The 26,359-nt window shown below is 47.6% G+C and overlaps 1 protein-coding gene across 4 annotated transcripts in view; it reads right to left on the bottom strand.

Annotated features, from left to right (window-relative positions):
• Positions 1-7,350: 7,350 nt before the first annotated feature.
• The window catches only part of PTPRE (protein tyrosine phosphatase receptor type E), a 170,123-nt gene continuing 151,114 nt past the window's right edge, over positions 7,351-26,359 (bottom strand). For 3 of the 4 annotated variants that reach the window (XM_064269184.1, XM_064269183.1, XM_064269182.1), the window contains 9 exons: positions 25,846-25,981; positions 24,977-25,126; positions 24,521-24,614; positions 22,958-23,034; positions 21,351-21,485; positions 18,118-18,243; positions 16,834-17,000; positions 14,502-14,637; positions 10,277-10,470 (listed from right to left, as the gene is read on the bottom strand). In XM_064269184.1, the coding sequence (XP_064125254.1) occupies positions 10,396-10,470; positions 14,502-14,637; positions 16,834-17,000; positions 18,118-18,243; positions 21,351-21,485; positions 22,958-23,034; positions 24,521-24,614; positions 24,977-25,126; positions 25,846-25,981 (1,096 nt within the window). In that variant the 3' untranslated portion in view covers positions 10,277-10,395. Of the gene's footprint in view, positions 10,061-10,276; positions 10,471-14,501; positions 14,638-16,833; positions 17,001-18,117; positions 18,244-21,350; positions 21,486-22,957; positions 23,035-24,520; positions 24,615-24,976; positions 25,127-25,845; positions 25,982-26,359 lie in introns of those variants that run through there. The other variant, XM_023559821.2, reaches the window with a different exon arrangement.

A 26,359-nucleotide genomic window follows, 5' to 3' on the forward strand; every position in this document is an offset into this window, starting at 1 on the left:
GCCCCGACTTCCTCCCGCGCCTGCGCGGAAGGCATACTCTGGTGGGAAGGGCGTTCAGACGGGGAAGGGGTGTTCCTTAGGGATCTGGGTTCCGGCGGAAGAGGCGTTTCGACTAGGAGGGAGCTTCGACTAGGGGGGCGTCCCGGCGGGCGGGGGCCAAGCCTGTGCACCCCGTAATCGGTGGCTTACAGTAGGGGCCGGATGGTTTGGTAGCATTTGACGAAGTTAGAGAGAAGTCAGTGTAGAGTGAATTTTTAACAAGCTATTTCCCCAGTAAGACTGTAAATATAAAAAACCACCTCATTTGGTTAACTCTTCGGTGGTATATTACACCAACTTTAGGCGCGGTTTCTGTTTTCATTCAGCACAGCCTCCATCTTTTTAGATGATTAGTTTTCTTCTTTTAAAAGTAACTTTGGGGCCATATGGAATAACAAGGCCAACTCCATAAATGGAGCCACCTTCGATAACACGGCTTGAGAGTAATGAGGGTTGGGGACTGTTCACAAAGACTTAGGGCCATTTTGACCCCAGACCAGGGTGAGCCCTGGGGGTATAGAGCCATTAAAGGCACCCTCAGTGGACATCTGAGTTTGTGTCCCGTAACTTTGCCTTGACAGGGCGACCCTTGGAGTGGGACTTCACCTCCCTGGATACAGGTTCCTAAGAAGCAACCTGGGATGCATTTTCTGCGCACCGCCTGGCCAGGTTGAGATGAGGACGGCAAAAGTCATAGAGCAGACCCCCTAGAATGTGAACTGTAAGGGTGGTGCCATGTCTGTCCACTGGTGTAGCCTCAGTGCCTGGGGTAAGCCAGGTACACATAAGTCAATATATTTGTGTGTGTGTGCATGTGTATTGTACTTTAGATGAAGGTTTGCAGAGCAAATAGTTTCTCATTAAACAGTACACATACCGTTTTATGACATTGGTTGCCAACCTCATGACATGTCAACACTCTCCCCTTCCCCATTACCAAAGTCCTTGCCTTCTCGTACTTGCCCCTGAGCTGGTGTGCCCGTTTAGTTTTGTTTTGTTTTATGGGAATGTCTAATCTTTGGCTAAAGGGTGAATCTCAGAAGTGACTTCGTTACCGAGGTATAAGGCTGTCCATGGGCCATACTGTCTCTGGGTTTCTCCAGTCTCTGTCAGACCAGTTAAGTATGCTTTTGTGTGTGTGTGTGAGTTCGAATTTTGTCCTACAATTTTCTTCTGCTCTGTCCGTGACCCTCTACTGTGATCCCTGTCAGAGCAGTTGGTGGTGGTAGACAGGCACCATCTAGTTGTGCTGGACTCAGCCTGGTGGAGGCTGTGTTAGTTGTGGTCCATCTGCCCTTTGGACTAATCCTTCCCTTGTGTCTTTGGTTTTCTTCATTCTCCCTATATCCAGACAGGGTGAGACCAGTCGAGTATCTTAGATGGCCACTTACAAGCTTTTAAGGCCCCAGGCACTACTCACCAAAGTAGAATGTAGAACATTTTTTATAACTATGTTATGCCAATTGAGCCAGATGTTCCCTGAGACCATGGTCCCTACAGCTCTTAGCCCAGTAGTTTGTCCCTCACGAAGTTTGGATGTGTCTGTGGAGCTACCATGACCTTACCTCGGACAAGTTTTGTAGCTTCCCCAGACACAGAAATCAATATTTACTGAAGGAATGCATGGATCTGGGAGTGTCTGTTGAATAAATGGCAGTTACTTTTGTTGGTTTGGTTGCTGTAATAGAGGTCTGAATAGTATTGTCTATGATCAGAATGGGGAGTGATAGGTTATGCCTGAGGAAGGACTGTAGACTGCACCAGGGGAAGGGAACACCTGAGAGGCGTCACAGCGCAGGTGATGATTGAGTTGGGCCAAAATGCCAGAGTAAGGGGGAAGGGTATTTCAGGAAGAGAGGACCCCGTATTCTAATGAGGCACATTGTTTGAAGGTGTGAATCACAAATGTGTCATTTTAGGTGGGCAAAATTCAAGGAATGGTAAAATTCGGGTTTTTGCTATGACTGAGTTCTACTAACACTTTCAGATTTTGTACGAATTATGAACCTCACATTCAGAAAAATTTCAATTAACGGAGTGCCTGGGGAATGGAATATTCTGATTAATGAAAAAATCCTTTAAGGTTCACTTCTAACCAAAAGCTTGCTGAAATATATTAGCACATTTTCTCGCCTTCCTAAGTACTGTATTTCAAAAGCCTTTTTTTTTTTTTTAACTCATGGTGATCTTTATCTTATAGGGCTGTAGATGTTGGAATAGAGAAGCTCATTCAAGTGCTACACAGGTGTTTTAAAAAACAAACGGCCACACACCACATTCTTCACTTAGTACTTTTTGAAGAGAGGGGACAAATGACAGAAAGATATTAAACATCTCAACTAGGCTAATTTTATATTTAAGAACAGGGGACAAGAAATGAATACTCTCTTACCGGCCATGTGGTTTGATAACTTCTATGAGCCTCTGTTTCCAAGTCAGCGTTATCCCTTTCATAGAAAGTTCTCTATAAATAGAAGCTATTTTTACTTTTTGCCTTCAGGTGTGCCTGGTCTGCAGTTCGAACCCACCAGCTGCTCTGCAGGAGAAAGATGTGGCTGACTGCGTCCATAAAGATTACAGCCTTGGAAACCCTATGGGACAGTTCTACTCTGTCCTATAGGGTTGGTGAGTTGGACTCAAATTGATGGCAATGGGTTTGGTGTTTTAGTTTAGTTTTACTTTTTTGCCTTGAAGTATGCCTGCAGGTCCTGGCTGCCATAGTCTCTTAACTTCCTTTGCTCTCACTTTGACCTTCCAACTCCTGTATCTCTTAAGCAGGAGCCCCTTTCCCTCCACACACATCCTGCAGTCTGCGAGTAGCTTCTGTATGCACCCAGCTCCCTGTGGGTCCCCACCATCCTTCCTCAGGCAGCAGGGGCTCTGGAACGCAGCCAACCAGAGCAGCCGGAGTAGAATGCCCTCTAGAGGCCGGATGTACTGGCCTGGGTATTTACAGAGATGCCCTCGTGTTGAACTGCACCCGAGAGCCACGTGGCAGCCTGCCGTAACAGAATGCCACAAAGCAGAGAGATGCCCTCGTGTTGAACTGCCCCGAGAGCCACGTGGCAGCCTGCCGTAACAAAATGCCACAAAGCAGATGCGTTGAAGAATGGAGATTTAGTTTCTCACAGCTCTGAAGGCTCCAAGTCTGAACGCAGGGAGTCAGCAGGCCCATGCTCTGTCTGCTCTCGGGAGAGATCCGTCCTTGTCTTTTCCAGCTTCTGGTAGCCCCAAGTGTCTCCTGGTGTTCCTTTGCTGATTGTAGGTGTATCTTCACATGGCATCTTCTCCGTGTGTGACTCCTACTCAATGTCTGCTCTCCCCTTTTATAAGACACCACTCAGAAGGGAGTAGGACCCACCGGACTCCAGTATGATCTCATTAACATTGGCAAAGATAAACCCAATTTCCCCAAATAAGGCCACATTCACACATACAGGGGTTAGGGCTTCACATATATATTTTATCATTTGGCAGGGGGTAGGGGGGCAAAGTTATACCCATTGTTGTTGTTACTGTCAAATCAGTTCTTACTCATGGTGGCACTATGTTACATCCATAACGCTCTCAAAGTCTAGGAGGTGAGACAGGTTCAAAGTCACCTTTGAAAGTAGTCCTAGAGTTGTAAGTTCATCTCTGATTCATACCATTTGCTTCTTCCCAGGAGACTGCTTTTAGATGAAGGTCCAGCATCTTTATTTGACTCTGATATGACTTGTACATTTCTTTTCCCAGGGCTTGGGTTTCTAGTGTAATCAGTCACAGTTTTCAGTAACAACTCTAGAATACACATTCAGTTATTGATCACTGATAGAGCTGTATGCCCAAGCACTTGGCATATTTGCTGAAACAAATTAACTGAGGTTGCAGCAAGGCTGTAAGGAGCCCTGGTGGCCCAGAAGTTGAAGCACTTGACTGCTAACTGAAAGGTCGGCAGTGTGAGCCTACCAGCCAATCCACAGGAGAAAGATGTGGCAGTCTTCTCCTGTGAAGATTATAGCCTTGGAAACCCAATGGGGCAGTTCTGCTCTGTCCTATGGAGTCCCTGTAAGTCGGAATCAATTCTATGGGAACGTGTTTAGCAAGATTGTGTGAGAATCTAGACAGAGCATGCCAGCTTATCACCCTACCTCAGCATCTGCCCTGGAAGCGGTGATGGGCGCATTGGTTTATTTATGAATCCTGTTTGGAAGACATTGTCAGCTGATTTACTGAGACCGCCCAGAGAAGGTCACATGAAAGGCACGAGGCAGAGGAGTGGGCTCCAGTTGAGCATCAGATGGAATGCAGCTTTGCTGGACTCCAAAGCCTGGAGAACTCTGACACACAGGTTCTCCCTCAAGCAGAGCACCTGGGTTCTCTTGGTGCACTTGGCACACCTGTTCCATACAGGTGTGCCTCTGGGGCAGGGCTCTGAGATGAGACTCCAGTGAGAAGATGGGGCAGGGCCAGGGTTGCCTCCAGGGTGTGGAAAGAGCTGTCTGTGCCTCTGGCCACCCTCTCTTACCTGGCAGGTGAAGCCCCAGGGCTCCACAAAGCACACTGGGCTGTTAGTGAAATATGGGTCCAGAAAGAAGGCGCCCAGTAGTGTCAGAATTGATGTCCCTGCAGGAGACAGGTCCCAGATGTGTCCTCCCGACCACACCCCATGCTGTTTCCACCCCCATCAGATGTATGGCTTCTACCTGACCTCCTCGGGGTAACTTTCTCAGGGTGACCGCTTACATTTCCCTCGGTGCTGCTTCCAGAAAGGAGAGCTGTGGAACGACCTGACTCACTGGCATTCACCTTCAGGGTCGGGAAAGAGGAGCAGATGTGAACATTCGTCAGGCTGCCAATGATCACCTGTAGCAGCGGCTCAGTTTTGGAGCTCAGAAGTCGGTGGCTGGTTGTCATGGATTGAATTGTGTCCCACAAAAATACGTGTATCCATTTGGCTAGGCTATAATTCCCAGTATTGTGATTGTGCACCATTTCATCATCTGATGTGATTTTCCTATGTGTTGTAAATCCTATCTCTATGATGTTAATGAGACAGGTTAGTGGCAGTTACGTTAATGAGGCAGGACTCATTCTACAAGATTAGATTGTGTTTTAAGCCTGCCTCTTTTGAGATATAAAAGAAAGAAGGGAGCAGAGAGACAGGGGGACCTCATACCACCAAGAAACAAGAGCCTGGGTGTAGAGTAATCCTTTTCAGCTATATGGATCCCCTCCTAATGCAGCCAGCTTTGCTCTTCCCTGAAGCACGCTAGGGATGAACTTGGGCTAAGGTACCAGGCTGGGAGTGGCATGACTGGGCAGATGGCCAAGGCCAAGGAACACCTTAGCAACAAAAAGAAAAACATCTGGGTCTGGACGTGAAGTCCCTGGGAATGCTGGCTGCCCAAGGACTTGAGAAAAAAAATAATAAGCCTTAGCCCTAGCTGGAACGGTAAATAAGCTTGTGTTCCCTGCTAGGTGGAAGTGGAGCGCTACTCTGGTCCAGCCACTGCCCTGGACGGTCCCATATGTAAATTGCCCCAATAAATCATATGTCCCGATCACTGGTTCTGGAGTCTTTCTTTGGTCTTCTGGAGATACAGCCAACCCTGGATCCAGATGCTGCTGGGTTGTTACTCAACACAGGGGAAGAGCATGTCCTTTGGACCCAGGGTCCTTGTGCTGAGAAGCTTCTTGACTGGAAAAGATGGATAATAAGGACCTTCCCCTGGAGCCGACAGAGACAGGAAGTCTTCCCCTGGAGCAGCACCCTGGCTTCAGACTTCTAGCTTCCTAAACTGTGAGAGAATAAATTTCTCTTTGTTAAAGCCAACCACCTGTGGTATTTCTGGTATAACAGCATTAGATGACTAAGACATGGGGTGAGCCCTGGAGGGTGAAGAAATGCCAAAGTGGACAAGGGTACAAGGGCGTCTGCTCTGCCCAGGAGGGAGCATGAACCAGGGCACTGTCACTCAAGTCACCCTCCCGCTTTTTACAACTGTCAGGCTCTGACACCTGAGTGCCTTCATTAATATTAAAATACAATAGTGATGAGAATGGAAAATAGTCTGAGTGTCTTTCCCAGGATTTAACCATTTGCTTTTTGCTTCATCTAAATTTGCTCTGCCCTCCATTAAGGCCATGGCATTTCTGATTGAAAAGGCAATGGGGTTTAAGACATTAGTGAGGGCAGTAATTTTCTTTGCTCTGAAGTTTTTTGTAATATAGCCACTCCTGCTTCCTTGATTACTGTTTTCATGACACACCTTTTACATCCTTTTACTTTCAACATATCTATATCGTTATATTTGAAATGGGATTCTTGAAGACAGCATATAGTTGGGTCGTGTTTTTTAATCCACTCTGCCAATCTGCCTTTAATTGGTGTATTTAAGCCATTTACATTTAATGTCATTATTGGTATGTTAGGGCTTAAGTCTGCTATTTTATTTGTTTTCTGTTTGTTCTCTCTGATTTTCCTTTCTTTGTGATCTTTTTCATCCCATCCTGTGGGTGACTTGAACAATTCTTTACAGTTTCATTCTTATTTATTTATAGTATCTCTGTATAGCTTTTTTAGTGGTTGCTATCGGTATTACAGAGTCCTGGTGGCACAGTGGTTAAGAGCTCAGCTGCTAACCAAAAGTTTGGCAGTTTGAATCCACCAGCTACTCCTTGGAAACCCTATGGGGTAGTTCTATTCTGTCCTATAGGATCACTGAGTCGGAATTGACTTGACAGCAATGGGTTTTCTTGGGGTATAGGTATTACATTATATACACGTAACTTATCACACCCAACTGGTATCTTCATTTACCAGTTTGAATGAAGTGTAGAAACCTTACCTCCTTTTACAACCCTTTACCTTCCCCAGCTTATGTAACTGTCTTAAATATTCCCTCCACATAAATTTAGAACCACATCTGACAGCCTTAGAATTTTTGCTTCAACCATCAAACATAATTTGGAAAACTCATTTTTCTTTATGGCTGAATAATATTCCATGATATGTATATACCGCATTCTGTTTATCCATCATCTGTTGATGGACATTTGGGCTGTTTCCATCTTTTGGCTATTGTGAATATTGGTGATATTAATGAACCTTGGTGTACAGGTTTCCGTTTGAGTCCCTGCTTTCAATTCTTTTGGGCCTACATCTAAACATGGAATTGCTGGGTCATGTGGTAATTTTGAGCAACATTTTAAGAATCCTAAAATAAATTACCTATATAAATCAGTTGACACCCCCTAGCGAATGTCTTGTCTAAAAGGGCTTACGGCACAAAAATGAAATGAAGAGATTTGAATAAAGAGGCACAGGCGGAAAGTCAAAGTAGAGATTTATCCTTGCATCAGAATGTTTTAGATCTTGCAATTTGCATCTACAAAGAATGTAGCAACATTTACCGGCATTATAATCAGAGCAAGGTCAAATTATAAATGTAATAACAGAAAATATGATAGCAGAAACTGTAATACATATATATATTATAAAGATTGCACATAAATTAAACACATCTTAGTTAAACAACAACAAAAAGTATCAGTAATCATACATTAAAAAAAATAATAACATGGACATGTCTCCAAATGCTGAAATGCAGGTGTCAGGCTCATTTTAAAAAGTTTTAAAAACACATAAAAATACCTCTTCAGACGTGGGTGTGCATTCGCCTCTGCCGAGCACATGGAAACAAACAGTAGAGAGGTCACATGGTGACCGGTAAGCAGATGGATCGGAACGGCTGTCTTCCAATCGCTATTTGGCATTTTAATGCATGCAACATAGAAAAACTTGAGCGTTTTGGTGTGTACAACGGGCTTTCTTTAACCGAAGGGCGGGGGGGGGGGCGGGACTGGTAAACTTCCTCTGCTGCACCGAGAAGAAGCTGAGCCCTCGGGTCATGCACCTGCTCTTTGAACTGGGGCAGCCTCCACAGAGGCTTCTTGTTCATTGCCGTCCAGTCGATTCCAACTCATGGCCACCCCACGTGTGCAGAATAGAACCGCTCCATAGGGTTTTCAAGGCTGTTACCTTGAAAGCAGATCTCCAGGCCTTACTTCTGAGGTGCCCCTGGGTGGGTTCAAACTGCCATCCTTTCAGTTAGTAGGCCAACGTTTAACTGTTTGCACCACCCAGAGACTCCGCTGACAGAGGCTGCAATACCGGGCCCCTGCAAGGGCAGATGTTGCCTCCAACCAGGGAGGAAGTTCTACATCTATGGGGCCATGGCTCCCGCTTTAGGAGGGGGCAGAACCGAGTGCCAGGACCCCAGCAGCAGGCACCTGGGGACGACCACAGGGCAGGGAATACACACCTGGAGACACCTTCCTGAGGACACTCCTGAGAAGGTTTGCCTTAAAGGGACTTCTTGATACAAGAGATGCAAGTTAGTCCATCAAAGGACCTAAACGGTTCTGGGTAAGGGCTCGTAAATGTGGGCCAAAACCTATGCCCCTTGGATTTGACTTTGAACTCGCAAATGAACGGCTAGTGTCAAGTCACCTCCATCAGAACAAGCCAGCTCTGGTTTTCCACCTAATGTGCTGAATGAAAGCTTGTTTCCCTTCTTCCCCTTGAGTCAAAGAAAGACTTCCGGGTTTGGGATTTTAACAGTGAAAGCAAATGGCACCCACTGCTGCGTCTCTCAGAGTGCCCTCCATTTTCCCTTCCATCGGAATCCATACTCAGAGTTCAGGGGTGGGGGCTCACAGCAGGCAGCCCAGGGGTATAGCCGGTGGTGATGGTGGTGTCACTGGGTGTGCTTGGCTGGGTGCCTCCTCTTACCCATGAGTGGGATTTGGCAGGAGCGTGGAGAAGCTTGCTCCCTGTGATACTGTTAGTAAGATAACCACCTACCCTGGGGTGCACCTACACACACTAGGAATGAAAAGAGGTTGAACAGTGCAATAGGAGGGCGTACCCCGTCATCAGTGGGTATGTCAAGTAAGGCCTTTCTACCGCTCTTGAAAAGCAAAAATGTACCAAAAAATTGCACATGGTAAATGCTCTTAGTAAGTTAGACCAATGTCTTCTACTTTTTTTTTTTTTTGTATTGTGCTTATCTGCTAGGTACCTAATGGTCATAGAAAGATAATTGTTATCACATTACACAATTCGACACTCATTTTCCCCTCTTTTTGCCCTGTAAGCCAATCCTGTCTGGCAGTGGGTTCCATCCTATCCAGTGTCAAAGGTCTCAGTAGTATTTCCATCCAAAAATAAGTTATCTTTTAGGTTAAGGATTTCTCTCTCTCCTCTCTTTTTTTCTTTTATTAAATATCACAGGGCGGGACTTTAAAAACCTATATAAATCTAAATAGATTTTAAGATTTTTTTCCGCCTTACAAACAATCTTAGTTTTCTACAAGAGATTTTTTTAAATACCAAAATGTTTCTCAGAAACTTTACAGTGTAATTGGTTGCGGTCACACAATTATTTTCTTCCTGAACGTGTGCTCCTTGCTTCTTCATGTGAAACGCAGGGCTTTGTTCAAATGTTGGGGGCGGGGGCGGTTTTGGCTGAGCCTCTGGGCACAGCTCAGGACCACACAGGCGGCTTCGGCAGAACAGCGAGGCAGGGAGGTGCAGTGGGTTTGATTCTCAGAGGCTTACCTGAGTCCACAGACAGAGGGCTGGACAGAAAGTGTGCTGGGGAGGGAACAAGGAGGGCAGCTTTGCTGTCCCCAAGGCCATGGGCAAAGTGGACCACCCAGCATTTAGGTATCATCTCATCTAGCTAAGACCGTACAGACATGGTCTTGAAGAAGTGCTTTTTAAGTATTTCTGTACAGTCACACACTACGCTAATGCCTTTCAGACCTGCACGTCCTCTTTGACCTTTAAAATGTAAAAACCCCAGCAGCTGAAAGTGGCGACTTTAGAAACTTCCCTATTTACGTTGGATCTTCACAAACAGGGAACAGAAAATGCTGCTGCTCAGGGTCGTAAAATCAGCGCTAGGACATTGAATCTTCAGCTGATTTCTGAGTCCTCGACTGTTTTCTCAGTGGTGAACTTCGTGTGCAGAACCTTGGATAAAGACACTTAGCAGATTAAGATCGCCAACATTTCCAAGTGCCAAACTTGTGAAATCAAATGATATGAATCTAACGGAAAGTGGGAATATTTACTGATATTAGCAGAGAAAAAATATTTATGGGATATTATTTGACCTAAATATGTGATTCCAATTTTTAAAAAAGGGTATTTACGATTTAATGGTTCCAGAGCTAATGGTCTGTAAAGCATAACAAAATATGTACAAAGGAATTAGGAAGAATATTAATGTCAACTGTGAAATAAATTAACGTGATCTTTACAAATATACTGACCATTAAATTAAAAAATATTTTAAGGCAGAATCTTCATTTGAAATTAGCATAATCAGAAAATATATCAATAAAATCTTGTACCACTTTGTAGCAGAATTCATACTGTTCCTGAAAAAGAAAAAAAGAAAACATTAAAATGACATTAAAAAAAATCTTTGATTAACTTACTCAGGAAAAACATGAACAAATCACATAAAAAGTCTAATTATTAAAATACTGTATGCCCTTATGCACATTAGCGTCATCTGTTATCAGGCACACGAGGACGTCCAAATAAAGCTGTCTTCCTACCCAGAAACTGTCAGTATTTAGCTTCAACTTAGTGCATTTTACAGCCCAAATCCAAAAAACCCGTTGCCATCGAGTCCATTCTGACTTATAGCAACCTTATAAGACAGAGTAGAGCTGCCCCATAGAGTTTCCAAGGAGCGGCTGGTGGATTCAAACTGCCGACCTTTTGGTTAGCAGCAAGCTCTTGACCGCTGCGCCACAGCTTTGTACAACGTCTTTAGCATTCATATTTAAACTGGAAAACAACTAGTTCTGAACTGGAAAAAAAAGATCAGAGTACTAGCTTTGTCAGATAAATTTCATAATGTAACAAAAAATTATAAAAGTAAAATGAAAATCTAGATTATTTTTAAGTCTAAACTTATTCTACAAATGGAATATTATATCAATTTTACTAGGATTCAAAAGAATAGTGCCTTACATTTTACGAGCTGTTACTTTATTAAAACATCTTCACGTGTTATTAACTGTGGTCCTTCCACCCACCCTGTGAGGAAGGTAGGACTAGAGGGTGGGTTAGTGGGTTAATGAGAACCAGGCGGGCGGTGCCTAAGGGCCCCTCAGCGACGGGCCCTCGACAGAAGAAGTTAAAGAGATGGAGAAAGTGAGACCTGCCAAACCTTTCTTGGAGAACCTACTGTGATTACTGGAAAACCAAAAGAAAAAAACAAAAACCCACTGCCACTGAGTTGATTCCAACTGATAGCAACCCCATGGGGTGTCCGAGGCTGTGAATCTCTATGGAAGCTGACTGCCATATCTTTCTCCCTCGGAGCCACTGGTGGTTTCAAACCGCCGACCTTTCAGTTCGCAGTCAATCACTTTAACCACTGAGCCACCAGGGCTCCAAAACCATGTGGGTATAAAGTCGGTGGGCAGGGGAGCAACTCCAAAGGTCTGAGTTACAGCAGAAGGCAGCTAGCCTGCCTGTCAGGTAAAACGGTGACGTTAGTTGCAGACTCTGGTAACCGGCCCAGCGGGACACGTGACGTGGGCCCCCAGTCCAGGCTGGGGAAGCAGAAGCCCCGGCACCCTCCCCTCTGCTTTGGCAGCACATCCGGTTCAGCCTCTTCTCTAAGTACATGTTGAACAAACGTTAAAGGTGTTTGGGCTGAAAGATGCCAAATATTACCCGCCCGGCTCTTCCACGAGTCTCAGTCTGACCAAGTTGGGATGGAGCCTGGTGGTGAAGGCAGCGCTATTTGGTGTTCTAACGCATGCGACACAAAAAAACTTGAAAGTTCTGATACGTACAATCAGTGGTGTCAATAGGGTTGGTGTCACCTAGTGTGGTGACTCATGATGTCACTCCCCCCATGGACTGTCTCCTGTTCCAGACCATACAAAATCCTTAGTAATGTTTATTATCGATTTTAATCATAGAATAATATGTGATAAATACAGTTGTAAGTTGCTTATATGTAATCTTTCTCAGATTATATGAATACTAGCAACAAAATTGTTTTGTAAAATCCTTCTACATTGAATTACAATGCAATATTATTAGTAACTAAGCACAAGCCTTTTTTGATTTCTCTCCTTTTCCTTCAGTTACTAGTTTATTGATATAGGTTCACAAATACAAATTACCACAATATTGTAGCTAAAACATCTGAGAATTTGACAAAACTGGCGACTATAGAAACGCCAGCAGCAATGAAAACAACAGTGCGTGCTTGTAGCACGTGCAGACGAAACCACATGGTTTGAAGTGTCATTGTAATTGGGTAATAATGACAGCTGTGGCTAGGTCGCATTAGAAGGTCCAGAAAGTAAATTAGCACAGAGTTTTAGCCTTGTAGATGTATTGATACATTTAAGCTGGGGTTGCAAGTGTTGGCGAAGAATATTGAATATACCATGGACTGTCGAAAGAACAAACAAATCTGTCTTGGAAGAGGTACAGCCAGAATGCTCCTTAGAAGCAAGGATGATGCGACTTTGTCTCCCATACTTAGGACGTGTTCTCAGGAGGGACCAGTCCCTGGAGAAGAACACTGTGCTTGGTGAAGTGGAGGGGGGGGGCCATCGAAAAAGAGGAAGACCCTCAATGAGATGGATTGAATCAGTGGCTGCAACAATGGGCTCAAGCATAGCAACAACGGCGAGGATGGCACAGGATTGTTCTGTTGTACATACACACACACACACACACACACACACCCCCAGTGCTGTTGAGTCGATTCCGACTCATAGTGACCCTATAGGCCCGAGTAGAACTGCCCCATAGAGTTTCCTAGGAGCGCCTGGCAGACTTGAACTGCTGATCCTCTGTTGTACACATGGTCCTTATACGTCAGAACTGACTCAACGGCACCTAACGATAACGAGCTGGGCATATGAGAAATGTTTTTGTTGTTATAACTAACTACAGGGATATTTTTATGAAAAATGATAAATTTCTGCTGAAGCACTGCTCAAAAACTTTATAGACAGTCATTTTGGTGTCACCCCTCTGACAGTGTTGCCAGGTGCAGTCCACACCCCCTGCACTCACCTAGTGACCCCACTGTGTACAATGGGCTTTCTTTGACTGAAGTGGAAAGCCTCCTGAATTTCCTGGGCTGCACAGAGAAGAAGCTGAGCCCCAGGTTACACACCTGCTCTGTGAACTGGGACAGCCTCGGCTTGTTGTTGATAGTGGCTGTCGAGTTGATTCTGACTTACGACGACCCATGTGTTGCAGAGTAGAACTGCTCCATGGTATTTTCAAGGCTGTGACTGTTCAGAAGAAGGTCACCAGGCTTTACTTTTGAGGCACCTCTGGGTTGGTTCAAACTGCCAACCCTTCAGTTCGTGGTCCCACGCTCAACCACTTGTGCCACCCAGGGAAAGATAAGGCACATTGGAAACTTTGGTTCTGAGATCACGTGGGAAGCTTTTGGGAGAACCAAAAGCAGACTTTAGGGGTTCTCATTTCCAGCCATGAGGTCACCATGAGTCAAAGTCGACTCGATGGCAACTGTCTTTTTTTTTTTTTGGTGGTTAAAGGGGCAGCCTGGACGACTGGATGTGAACCCTCTCCTGTGAGCGTGTGCAGCCAGGGCCGGAAATCCCACTCGGCAGAGTAGGCTTCCCAGCTCCTGCGAGGCAAGCCTGCCCTCAGTTCAGGGGGTTCTCTGGCTGTCATGCTGAGATGGGAGGGGGTCAAAGGGCTCTCTCCCACCTTTCTGTGCAGTGTTACACGGAGGACGAAGCAGGTAAGGAGGACATGTCCTACAATAGGAAGCTTTGGGGACCGTGAAAGTGCACTGGCTGGTTTAGAAGAAGCCATTACCGAGTTTGGTGACGAGGTTCCTCTAAAAACCAGAAAAGGAGGTGTGTTTCCAGCACACAATGAAAGACTGTATAGGGCAATGATGCGCTATGTGGGTCTTTAAGACCCTGGAGCGTATCCTGAGATTGAGACCAGCCAAGGAATATGGTCCAAACAGTTCAAAAAGTGTCACAGAGAACGTGACAAGTACTAGGATTTTAAGTCCTATGCTACTTTGGCACATTGTGACACTAAGCTTGTTAACGCACACTGGGATGTGGTAGGATGATAGTTCACTTTGACTCAGAAGTTGCTATCAGCTGTGCCTTCATCTCAGGGTCTCCGTAACCAAAAGGCAGAGATAAGCCCTCTCTCCTTGCTCCTGCCTCGAGAACAGACCTGAACCTGAGACCCACGGGAGGAAGGGGGTCTGTAAAGCTTTCGTGGCCAAAGTTCCCATTAGCTCTCCTCCTTGGGGTCTTAACCTCCGCCCTCCACACATACTTGAGTTCCTTTAATGAAACACACATCAAATACAACATAAAATAATTCTCTGCTCTTCTGGAAACATCCTCATCGTTCGATTTCTTACCAGGGTTTGCACCATATGTGGCCTCTGAAGTCGTAAACTCTTCACAGCTTGAAACACATCTAAGAGTCCCTCGGCTTTTACTCGTTCCAGAATGTTGCTGAGTGCGATGAATGTGCCTGTTCGCCCAGCTCCAGCACTGTGGGGAAAAAGTGCTTCATGCAGACAACCCAACTCAAAGATGGCTGTGAGGAGCAACCAGCCCACCCTCTTGCACTGATATGGAAACAATGGTCACCAAAAACTGATGGGATCTTCGTGGTCATTTATGTGTAGCTTGACCTCTGAACAAAATTAAGCAAACATAAAATTCCTAAACCACTAACAATTAACAGTAAACACACACAAACACAAAAACCAAGCCCATTGCTGTCAAGTCAATTCTGACTCATAGCAACCCTACAGGACAGAGGAGAACTGCCCCATAGGGTTTCCAAGGAGCAGCTGGTGGACTCAAACTGCCGACCTTTTGGTTAGAAGCAGAGCTCTTAACCACTGGGCCACCAGGGCTCCAAAGTAACAACAGTAGATGGATATTTCATGAATAGGATCAGGACTAGCTGTGAGTGTTTAAGCTGCTGTGTGGTCATGTCCCCCGTTTGTCCGTGGTTCTCAGAGTGGGGTCCCTGGATCAATAGCATTGGTATCACCTAGGAACCTGTTGGAAACACAAGCCTGGCCAGTACAGGTCTTGTGGTTGTTGTGTGCTGTCAAGTGGACTCTGGCTCATAGTGATCCCGTGTGACAGAGTAGAACTCCCCACAGGGTTTCCTAGTTTGTAATCTTTACAGAAGCAGATCGTGAGGTCTTTCTACTGCAGAGCCTCTGGGTGGGTTTGAACCGCTAACCCTTCGGTTAGCAGCCGAGCACTTAACCACTGCATCGCCAAGGCTCCTTGGTCCAGGTCTTGGGAGGGGTAGTGCTAGCACCAGCTTGCCTTGCTGTGTTAGGGACTTCCAGCTTAAACGGGTGGTGCTGAAAGGCAGGATTTAGGGGATGTTAAGGCAGAGGGTGCACTGCCAGGAATTCTGGGACAAAAGTTGCTTCCCACCCTCAACTGAGTCGGTTTCATTTCAGATGATCGTTTTCCTGATAAACTGCATAAGCCCCACAAAATCAGAGCCCAGACCCTCCTGGGGAGCCCCAGTGAGTGGGCCAGGAGCAGAGCGGGGGTTGGCTGGCCTCCCGCAGGCGCCCTCTGGGTCCAAGGCCGCCCCGCACCCTGCTTGGCCTCTGGCCTTAAGGCTCTGGACCTGCTGAGCTGAGCTGCCCGGTGTTGCCTCTGACAGGTGGGACGCCCTGGGGACTGGGTGCAGGTCATGTCCACCCTTGCATCTCCAGCAGCCTGTGCATGCTAAGCCTTGGGTGGAGTTGGTGGAAGTAGAACAAGAAAGAACTTATTTAGAGCTTATTCTAAAAGAGGTCAGAAGGGCACCTAGCAGGGAGTGACGACCGGTGCATGAGCGCCACCTGCTGGCTAGGCCGGGAGTGCACCTGGTGGGTCCCAAACCCCTCAAGCCCGGCTCTGCTGGCCACACAGGTACGGTGAGCGTGGGCGGGGGCAAATGACCTTCACAGAAAATCTTAAGAGCAAATTCGCACCACTCAAGAATAAAAACAGCAGTTGGAACCCTTATCCAGTGCTGGTGGGAATGCAAAATGGTACGCTGTTGTGGGAAACTATGGTAGTTCCTCAAAAAGCTGAAATTAGAACTACCATAAAGCCAAAAAACCCAAACCTGTTGCCATACAGTTGATTCCGACTCATAGCGACCCTATACCATATGACCCGGCAGTTCCAGTCCTAGATATATACCCAAAAGACTTGAAAGCAGACACTCAAAAAGAGACCTGTACACCAATGTCTACAGCAGCACTATTCACGATAGCTGAAAAGTGGAAACAACCTAAATGCCCACCAACAGCTGAATGGATAAACAAAATGTGGCATACATACAATGGAATTCCACTCAGCCAGCAGGAGAAATGAAGTCTTGATACATGCTACAGTATGCATGGAGCTTGAAGATCTCATGCTGAGTGAAATAAGCCAGTCACAAAAGGATAAATATTGTATGCCCTCACTTATATAAAAAGATGAGAAAAGAAAAAAAAAAACAAAAAAAACACTAAAGCTCCTGCCTGTGGCCGCAGTTCAGTTGGGGATGAAGGCCATTTCGGCCCCACACAGAGGGACCCCTGCCGGGGTGGGGGGAGATACGCTTGAGGGGTCTCACCTGTGGGGGGGGGGCTGGGATTGAGGCCTCACCTGCAGTGCAGGGTGATGGGGACAGGACCTCACCTGCAGTGCACGGTGATGGGGGCAGGGCCTCACCTGCAGTGCACAGTGATGGGGTGGTTGCCTGTCTGCTGCTGCTGCTTCTGCACGGCGGCGATGAGGTCGATCATGCCCTTGCCCTCCGCAGGGATCCCCACCTCGGGCCAGCCATGGAAGTGGAACTGGCGCACCAGGCGGCTCTGCTCCTCCTGCCGGGCCAGTGGCTGCAGGTGGACATGTGTGTCAGCACTGTGCCGCCTGGGCCAGCCCAGCCCACTGCCCTCCTGGACTCAGGCTGTAAGCCACCCTCCCCTCCCGCAAGGCCCAAGGCTGGCTTCAGCTGCGCTCACCCTGCACTCCCAGTTTGCTGGCCTCCTCCTGAGTGGAGACCAGGACAGCAGAGTCCCTGCCTGACCGTCTATGGGGTGGGGGGGACCACAACAGCAGAGGCCCTGCCTGACCGTCTATGGGGTGGGGGGGACCAGGACAGCAGAGGCCCTGCCTGACTGTCTATGGGGGAGGGGGACCCGGACAGCAGAGGCCCTGCCTGACCATCTATGGGGGAGGGCCAGGACAGCAGAGGCCCTGGCTGACCATCTATGGGGGGGTGGGGACCAGGACAGCAGAGGCCCTGCCTGTCCAGCTACAGAGTCTGGCAGTGTTGCCTGAGAGAAGGGGCAGTAGCTTGTCCTTGGGGAGCCAGGCCCTCCATTACCGTCAGAGGGTTGGGGTGAGTGGTCATTGAGCCAGCAGCACTGGACGGCTCTGCTACTGGTGTGAGGAGAAAGATCTGGGCACTGGGCTCTGCTGACTGACCTTCTAAAGGTCATCTTTCTCAGTGTTTACCTGGAGAGTTTCTATTCCTCACCAGGCAGCTGCTCCCCAAGCCAGCAGTGCCAGCACTGTGATCCTGGCCATGCTCAGGACCAGAGGGGAAGGTGGACGTCGGGGCTCTGAGACGGCCGCCTGGAGGGGGCCTGGCAGAGTTCCTGTGCTTCCTTCACCCTTGTATCCCCCATTCCTGGCTGACTGCATTTCTTGCAGTGGGTACTGGGGGCAGGGAAGCCCACTGGGGGGCCCCTCTGAGGGGCCCTTCTGCCCCACCACCCCAGCAAGGACCAGGTTACTATGGGGGTCCTGCCAGTACTTTACGGGGATCTGCCACTTGGCAACGTGGCTTCCTACTGAACACACTGACCAACAGTGATGAAGTGGGACCCAGGGAAGGGAGGAAGGGGCACAGCAGGTGGGGGGCCACATTTGGTACAAGGCCCAGCAGAACCCTGTGACAACTGCGGCTGGCCCCATCTGCAAGAGTACAAAGAGCCCAGGCAAGACTACCTGGCTGAAGGTGACCAGGAAGTCTCGCACGCTGATGGCATCAGACAGGGCGTCGCTCTTTATCTCGATGCTTATTTCACCATGAGTAACCGATCCCTCTGCTGGCCAGTACTGGTAGCATTTTTCCTTGGGGGCAAAATTACAATTTTAAGTCTGGTGGTAAAATAATGTGTGGCTAGCTACTGTGACTCTATGATGCAAACTGCTCTCAAATCATTTAAAGTATTTCATCTGACCGAGAAAACAACACCTGGGTGCAAATATGAAGGACTGTTCAGGCCCATTGACCAAGGGGACAGAATCAAGAGTCTAGAAATTGACATGCATGTGTACACGGAACTTTGATACGTGCAGAGTTTCATGTCAGAAAAGAGAGACTATTCAATACATGGAGCTGGAAAAACTGGTTTTCTCTACGGGAAAATGAGACTGAACCTGTAACTCATAGCCTACTTGGGCTGATATGAATGTCCCCAATCCTCCTGGAGGTGGGCTGTGCCCACTGTGCTACCACGAGTAGTAGACTTGCCCCTTAATAAAAATCAGCCCACATGGGTTAAGACTTAAGGTCCAGAGCAAAGCTGTGAGATCCTTAGCAGAAGGATTTCGCCTTGGCGTATGGAAGAACATACTAAACAAGACACAAGGAAAGCTGACTACAACACAAAAGATGGAAACATTATGTGAAAATTAACTTCTTTTCATCAAAAGGTGTCACTAAAAGAGTGAAAAGACGGACCATAAACTGGGACGAGATGTCTGCAATATATTGAATTGACAAAGGGTTAGTACCAAGAATATGTAAAACAAACAAAAAAAACCCATTGCTGTCAAGTCCATTCTGACTTATGGTGACCCTATAGGACAGAGTAGAACTTTTTTTTTTTTTTTTTTAATAGGACAGAGTACAACTGCCCCACAGGGTTTCCAAGGAGCAGCTGGTGGATTCGAACTGCCGACCTTTTGGTTAGCAGCCAAGCTCTTAACCACTGCACCACCAGAGCTCCAGAATATGTAAAGAACACCTATAAATCGAGAGTAAAAAGGCAAAAAAATGAACATAAAAAATAAAAATGGTTAAAAGGCAGGAATATGGGTTTTTCACAAGAGGAAGCATGTCCTCCATAAACAGAAGGTTGATGTTTAACCTCGTGGGAATCAGAGACATGTAGGGGAAAGCCACCAAGAGATGCCACCCCCACCTGTTCCATCGGCAAAAATTAGGAAGCCTGACAACACCAAGTGTGTAGCTGAACGGTATCCCTTACACATTGTTGGTGGCAGTGTGAATTACTACAGCCACATGGGAAAGCAATTAGGTATTATCCTGCATATTCAACTTCGACATTCCCTCCGGGCAGCCTTCTGTCTTTTGGGGACATGCTGGTTTTTGTGCAGCAGGAGGCATGTACAAGAATGTACAGGCATCAGTGTGCATAAAACAACAAAATGGCAACAACCCAAAAGCCCACAACAAGAGAAGAGGAAAATGAACGGACTACAGTTTGTTCAGTGGAATACTATGCAGTGATAACGATGAATGAACCCCAGCTCTAGGTATCGCCCTAGGAAAATCTCAGGAGCATAATTCTGAGTGGGAAAAGCAAGCCCCATAAGACTACATACTGTAAAGATACCCTTTACGTAACATTCAAAAAAAAGCAAAACTAAAGAATATTTTCTTTAGGCACACATACACGCACACACACATCATATATATGAGATAAAAAGATAAGAAAAAAGGCAGAGGACATATCCTTCAGGATGGCTATAATAAAAAAGACAGATAAAAAGGAGTGTTGGTGAAGAGTGGAGAAACCGGAGCCCTCACACACTGCTGATGGGAACGTAAAATGGGAAACATTTTAGCAGTTCCTCAAAACGTTAAACATGGGTTTACCATATGAAGCAGCATTTCCACTCCCAGGTATAGACCCATGAGAAATGAAAACACACAAAACCTTGTACCTGAATATTCATAGCAGCATTGCCCCTAACAGCTATAAAGTGGAAACATCTCAAATGTCCATCCGCTGAGGAGTGAGTAAACGAAACGTGGTCTAGCCACACAATGGAGTCTGACTGGGCAATAAAAAGGAATAAGCCCTGATACATGCTACAACGTGGATGAACCTTGAAAATACTATGCTCAGTGGAAGAAGCCAGACAAAAAGGACCATCTGCCGCATGGTTCCATTGATAGGAAGTGTCCAGGACAGGCGATTTCATGGAGACAGGTACTAGGCTACCGGTTGCTTAGGGCTAGGGGTGGGGGCGTGGAGGTGGGGGGTGACCGCTAATGAGATTTCTTTTGCGGTGATGAAAATATTCTGACATTTGATAGTGTTGATGGTTGTGCAACTCTGTGAACCTACTAGAAACCATGGGATTGTATACTAAAAGGGCGAATTGTACCATATGTGAATGACTGCTCAATAAAGTTGTGTTTTTGTTTTCTTAAAGCAAAGAAACTAAAATAAATCTAGCATGGTGGTTGCATCTTGGCAGAACCTAGACAGACAGATGTACATGATTGGAAAAGTTTGGTTTTTCGTTGGGTGGTAGATTCATGGCTATTTATGACGTTATTAAATAAATAAAATAAGGAAGCCATGGGTGGGTCACTGGGGAGAGGGAGCCATTTAACCTACTCAGTTCACCCAGGGCAATGCTAACTGAGTGCACGAATCAATGCCTATGACTTTATGTGAAAAATATCTTTTTCTTCAACAGGCTTCAATCTTGGCAAACACAAAACAGCAGAATTTCGAGAAACAAACCAAGCACGTTGCCATTGATTCCAACTCATAGTGACCCTATAGGTCAGAGTAGAACTGCCCCATAGGGTGTCCAAGGCTGGAATCTTTACGGAAACAGACTGCCACATTTTCCTTCCTCAGAGTGGCTGGTGGGTTTCAACCGCTGAACTTTCAGTTAGCAGCCGAGTGCTTAATTGCTGCGCCACCAGAGCAAGGTAGGTGAGACAAAATGTAAATTAAGCACAAAAGCCAGTGGGTATTTAGGGTCAACAACAACAATAGCAACATAAAAAGGGTAAGGGGAAGCTTTTCTCATCCGCAGCCTCTCTCCCTCCTGAGGAGCCTCCCTCCAAGAATCTGAGGCACACATACACATACACGTTTCCAGGACTGACAACAGGTGAGGCTTTTTTTTCCCTAACAGCCCTGTTTAAGACAGCTCCCCCTGGGGGCTGGGCTGGGCAGTGCCCCTACCTGCTCGCGCTCCTGGATCTCAGTCAGCATCACAATCGTGTGGCACTTCCACTCCCAGACCATCCTCCAGAAGTCCTCCACCGTGTGCGGCAGCGGGCCCTGAGTAGCGATGAAGTAATCCTTCTGTCGGTAGCCCTGCAAATGGGGGAGAGAGGCTCAAGTTCGCTTCTGCTATGGCTGGTTCCACTATGGGACTTGTTTTGTTAAGTGCAACATGGCACAGGGCTGCTGAGGGAGAAGCTTCTCCAGCTTCCACGGCCAAGCCTAGTCCCAGCTGGACACGTGCTGACTTTTGGATGCCCAGGACCTGGCAAGGTCCCCCTTGGATCTCAAGTCTCTAACCTCCACCCCAGCACCAGGGTCACCCATGTCCACACCTGTACCCCAGCACTGGAGTCACCCACATCCACACCTGCACCCCAGCACCAGGGTCATCCACGGCTACACCTGCACCCCAGCACTGAGGTCACTTAAGGTGGGTGCCTGAGCTGCCGGTCACCTGCAGCCACCTAAGAAGAAGCACCTGGTGGCTTTGATTCTGGCTTGTTTTTATCTTATACCTAAATGGGCACTATGGCGTGAGTAGAGCCCTGGGTGTTAGAGGAAGTGGGTTACAAGGACCCACAGGAGCTTTAGCACAGTTTTCTCGTCTGTGAAACAGAACAACAAATTCTTGTCTGCAAGGCCCCTTCCTGCCTACACAGCTGCTAAACCCACTGGGCAGGGACGGGTTACCCAATAAGGAAGGGTCTCACGGGCTTATTTGTCCTTATTTACTGATCTGTAGTGAACAATTTTACGTGGGTTTTACCACATCTTTATGGTAGGTGGAAATCCTGGTGGCTTAGTGGTAAAGTGCTACAGCTGCTAACCAAAGGGTCAGCAGCTCGAATCTGCCAGGCGCTCCTTGGAAACTCTATGGGGCAGTTCTGCTCTGTCTATAGGGTAGCTATGAGTCGGAATCGACTCGACGGCACTGGGTTTGGTTTTTTGGTTTCATGGTAGGTTAATTAAGATGGCCCAGGGAAGTTCGTTTTATAGTGAAGCTTTGAAAATTATCCAGTTGCCATTTTTTATTTGTCATGGATTGATGTAATCACTACAGATTAGTAAAGTAAGCAAAATTAAGCCCGTGCGTACCTTGCTTACTGTAATCCTGTGCGTACCAGGCTTACTGGTTAACCCATTCCTGCCACTGGACACGAAGACAGCCAACACCCGCGAGTCCTGAACAGGCTCAGTCTATTGTCTGACTGGGTGGCCATGGCAGAAATCAACCGAGAGACGGCAAGAAAGCACTGGATGTATAACTGCTGCTTAAACATACATACAAGAAAAATATCTCCTGGTGTCTATTTAGTAACCATCCGTTAAAAGCAGAATGAAAACATAGCAAATTACTTAGCAACGAGTCTATATTCTTCAATTTCCAAAGTACTCTGTTTACTTTTTTTAAGTGAGGAATTCTGCTAATAAAATGGTTTGAATTTCTGGAGGTGTGTCAGTTCTTCCTGATTGTGAAAACGAGCTAACGCCGAGTCTGTGTGATTGTATATGACGGCGGAGCATGCGTCTTCTCGCGGCACACGCGGGGCCACTACACTCACATCTATAAAGGATGCGTTGATGTAGTCGGTGTATTCTTGACCCCGTTTCATGGAAAGGATCACGCGATTGAAGTCATCTACAAAAGAATATGTTTGTTTCGTCAGCACAAACACTATCCTGCTTTACACACTTTGACCTGTTGCTACGAGCTTCCAAAATATAAAACCTCTTAATAAAATCACTAAGAACAAGTCAATTCTGAAAGATTACTTGATAGTGTTGGTTAAGGTGGCCCAGGGAAGTTTTGTTTTATGGTGAAGCTTTGAAAATAATCCAGTTGCCGTTTTTACTTTTCCTGAATTGATGTAATACATACCACACTATGAGCATTAAAAATGCTGCATTTAAGGAATAAAAAGAGTGCATGCAGGCAGCCAGCGTCATGAAGCTGCTGTGAGAACGTCGCAGGCCCAAGAACCAAGTATCTGGAGCTCAGGGAGGCTGTGCCCAGCCCCTTGCATTTATGACCACCCTGTGGCATATATTCTGGCTGCTGGGGCTGTGGCCTATTGTTGTTAGCTGTCTTTGAGTTGGCCCTGACTCATGGCGACCCCATGCACAGTGGAACAAAATGCTTCCCAGTCCTGTGCCATCTCCATGATCAGTCGCAGGTCGGACCATTGTGAGCCACAGGATTTTCATTGCCTGATTTTCAGAAATAGATCACCAGGCCTGTCTTCCTAGTCTGTCTTAGTCTGGAAGCTCTGCTGAAACATCTTCAGTATCCTAGCAACATGTGAACCTTCACTGACAGATGGGTGGTGGCTGCGCATGAGATGCATGGCTGGGAATCGAACCTGGGTTTCCTGCGTGGAAGGTGAGAATTGTACCACTGGACCACCACCGCCCCCTGCAACCTACCGAAGTGGGCCTGTTTACAGATGTTTGAAGACAGAGTGTGTTTCAGGAAATCTGACTCTATCAAAGAGAGTGTCTAGAATGGACACGTCCTCCTCCCCTCAAGCCAGGTGCCCACCGCACCCCCAACAGTACCTCAGCTCTCTGTGGAGTCTGCTGCTTCCCCAGGTTTCTGGCTTTGTCTTTCTTCCCCACCAGTGAGACCTGGTTCCCCAGCGCGCCCATCGTACCTGCCTCCCGCCCGTCCAGCCTGTCCTTCAGCTGCTCTCACCCAGGTTAGTGTCGTGACTCTGCCCCAGGATATTCCCATTTCCTTGCTCTCCCAAAGGCCATAGGTTCTCCCAGGAGAGCCCAACTGAGTTCACCTCAGGCCCTGACCCAGCTCCTTGCCGGCTAGACCCCATCTGTGTAAAAGATGCTTGCCTGGCAGTCCCAGCCCGGCCACCCCCTCCTGCCCCTAAGCCCTGTCACAGCTGCCCTGACACATGAGGACGGTCTGGTCCCTCATTGCTTCCCAGGTGAGTCTTCTCCTCCCAACACCCTCAAAGTACCTAGGAGCCCCCAGCCCTGGCCCCTGGGCCAATCCCCGGCCCACAGAGGGAGAGGGTCAACAGCTTCTCAAGGACTGAGGCCACCGGGGTCCGCCCTGTGGCAGCCCTGCTGTGGAGGTTAAGATGTGTAGCCTGTCCCTGGGGCTGCCTTACACGGGATGATCTGGATGACCCTGGCTTTCTTCATGTTTGCCGGCAAGTTGCCTGTTCTCATGTTCTCTTTCATGATCCGGACATTTGTCAATTTCTGCAGTTAGAAAAATAACGACAGGTTAAAATTCTGACACCCCTGAGCGAATCACTCCATCATATGCCAGTACTACTCGCAGGCCACCAGTTAATAGGAAATATCTGCTCCCTCGGCAGCCAGGGCCTTGGTCTTGGAAATGCCTGCAAGGCTGGCTCCCTGCATGTGGGTCTGAGCACTGAGGCACTCTGCTTCTTCCTCCCTGGAGTCCCAGGCCAGGCATCTCCCCTGCCTCTTCTGGGTCAAACAAGAAGGGAAGTGGTTGACCGTGGCTTCGTTTGAACAGTCACCTGTTTTCCTTGTTTCCTGTACGACCAAGCCCAGCCACCCACCCTGAGGAGGTGACGCCCGCTGGCACCTACCCGGAACTCCTCCTCTAGCCCTATCTTCTCGAAGTGGCTGGCGGAGCCGTGTAGCGCCTGCAGGTGCTTCTCTAGGGAGGACACGTCGAGCTCGGTGTCGCCGTAGAGGTAGTACTCCAGTAAGGCTTGGTAGATGAACGTGTACTGCATCTGTGGGGGCCCGAGGGAAAACCAGCACTCTCGACTCCATCCGGCAGCCTCGGCCGCTTGGAGCCCAGCCCCAAAGGGGCTGAGGGGAGGAGGTTTAGGGGCACAAGTCAGATCAACGGCCATTTCCAAGGACCATTCTGACCCACGAGTAAAGACGGTAACAACAGCTAGCGTTTACTGAGGGCTTTCTCCTTGCCAGGTACCATCACAACGGTGGTAGTACAATCACCCCCACTTCATAGGGGGGCATGTGGGCACAGGGGGTGAGGGAGTCACCCAAGGTCCCAGGGGAATGAGGAGACCAGCCAGCAGTGGAGCCAGGTGCTCTGACCCAGAAGTGCTCCTGGACAGGTGTTACCTGCCATCAAACACCAGTGCTCACTGTTATGGAGCAGGCAGGGAGCCACAAGGCACTGGTTAGCCTATGGCCCGGGGGTGCAGGGTACTGGGTTAGCCGACAACTGTATGGTGCAGAGCACAGGATTAGCCTACAGCTGGTGGGGGGTGGGTACAGGGCATAGGGTCAGCCCACAGCTCGGGGGGGTACAGGGCACTGGGTTAGCCTACAACTGTGGGGTGCAAGGCACCAGGTTAGCACAGGGCTGTGAGGTGAAAGGGACCAGGTTAGCATAGAGCTGTGGGGTGCCAAGGACCTCTGTGCTTGCTTTCTGGAGCTCAAACACAGAGCAGGGGCTGGGCCAAAGGGAACTATTACTCACGTCAGTTTGAACCATCTGAGGGCGCTGATTGCGGATTCTCGACACAAACTCGAAGACGTCAACCTTCTGCTCCGCGTACATCATATCGATCATGGCGTCAATCACGATGAAGGTGCCTGTCCGGCCCACACCCGCGCTGGGGGGGGAAAAGGGAGACACCATATGGTGAATCATTGCCCCCAGGTAAAGGACGGGGCCCTGGAAGATGCCTGCAGACCACGACAGAGGACAGACTGTAAATCGGGAGACTTACACCCCAAAGTTGCTAGATACACTTTTCTTTGATTAATAAATGGGAAGTTTATTATGTGGACACCAGGGGGCGTTGCAGTCCTAGCACCATGATCTCAAATTATCCCACCAAACAAAACAAAACAAAACAAACCCAACCCGTTGCCACTGAGTTGATTCGGACTCATAGTGACCCTATAGTAACTAGAAGAGGAAGGAGCCCTGGTAGCTCAATGGTTATCTCAAAAACAACTGCTGTAGTAGCCGTGAATGGGCTGAGTCA

Source organism: Loxodonta africana, chromosome 16, assembly GCF_030014295.1.
Source record: "Loxodonta africana isolate mLoxAfr1 chromosome 16, mLoxAfr1.hap2, whole genome shotgun sequence".
Taxonomy (NCBI): Eukaryota; Metazoa; Chordata; class Mammalia; order Proboscidea; family Elephantidae; genus Loxodonta; species Loxodonta africana.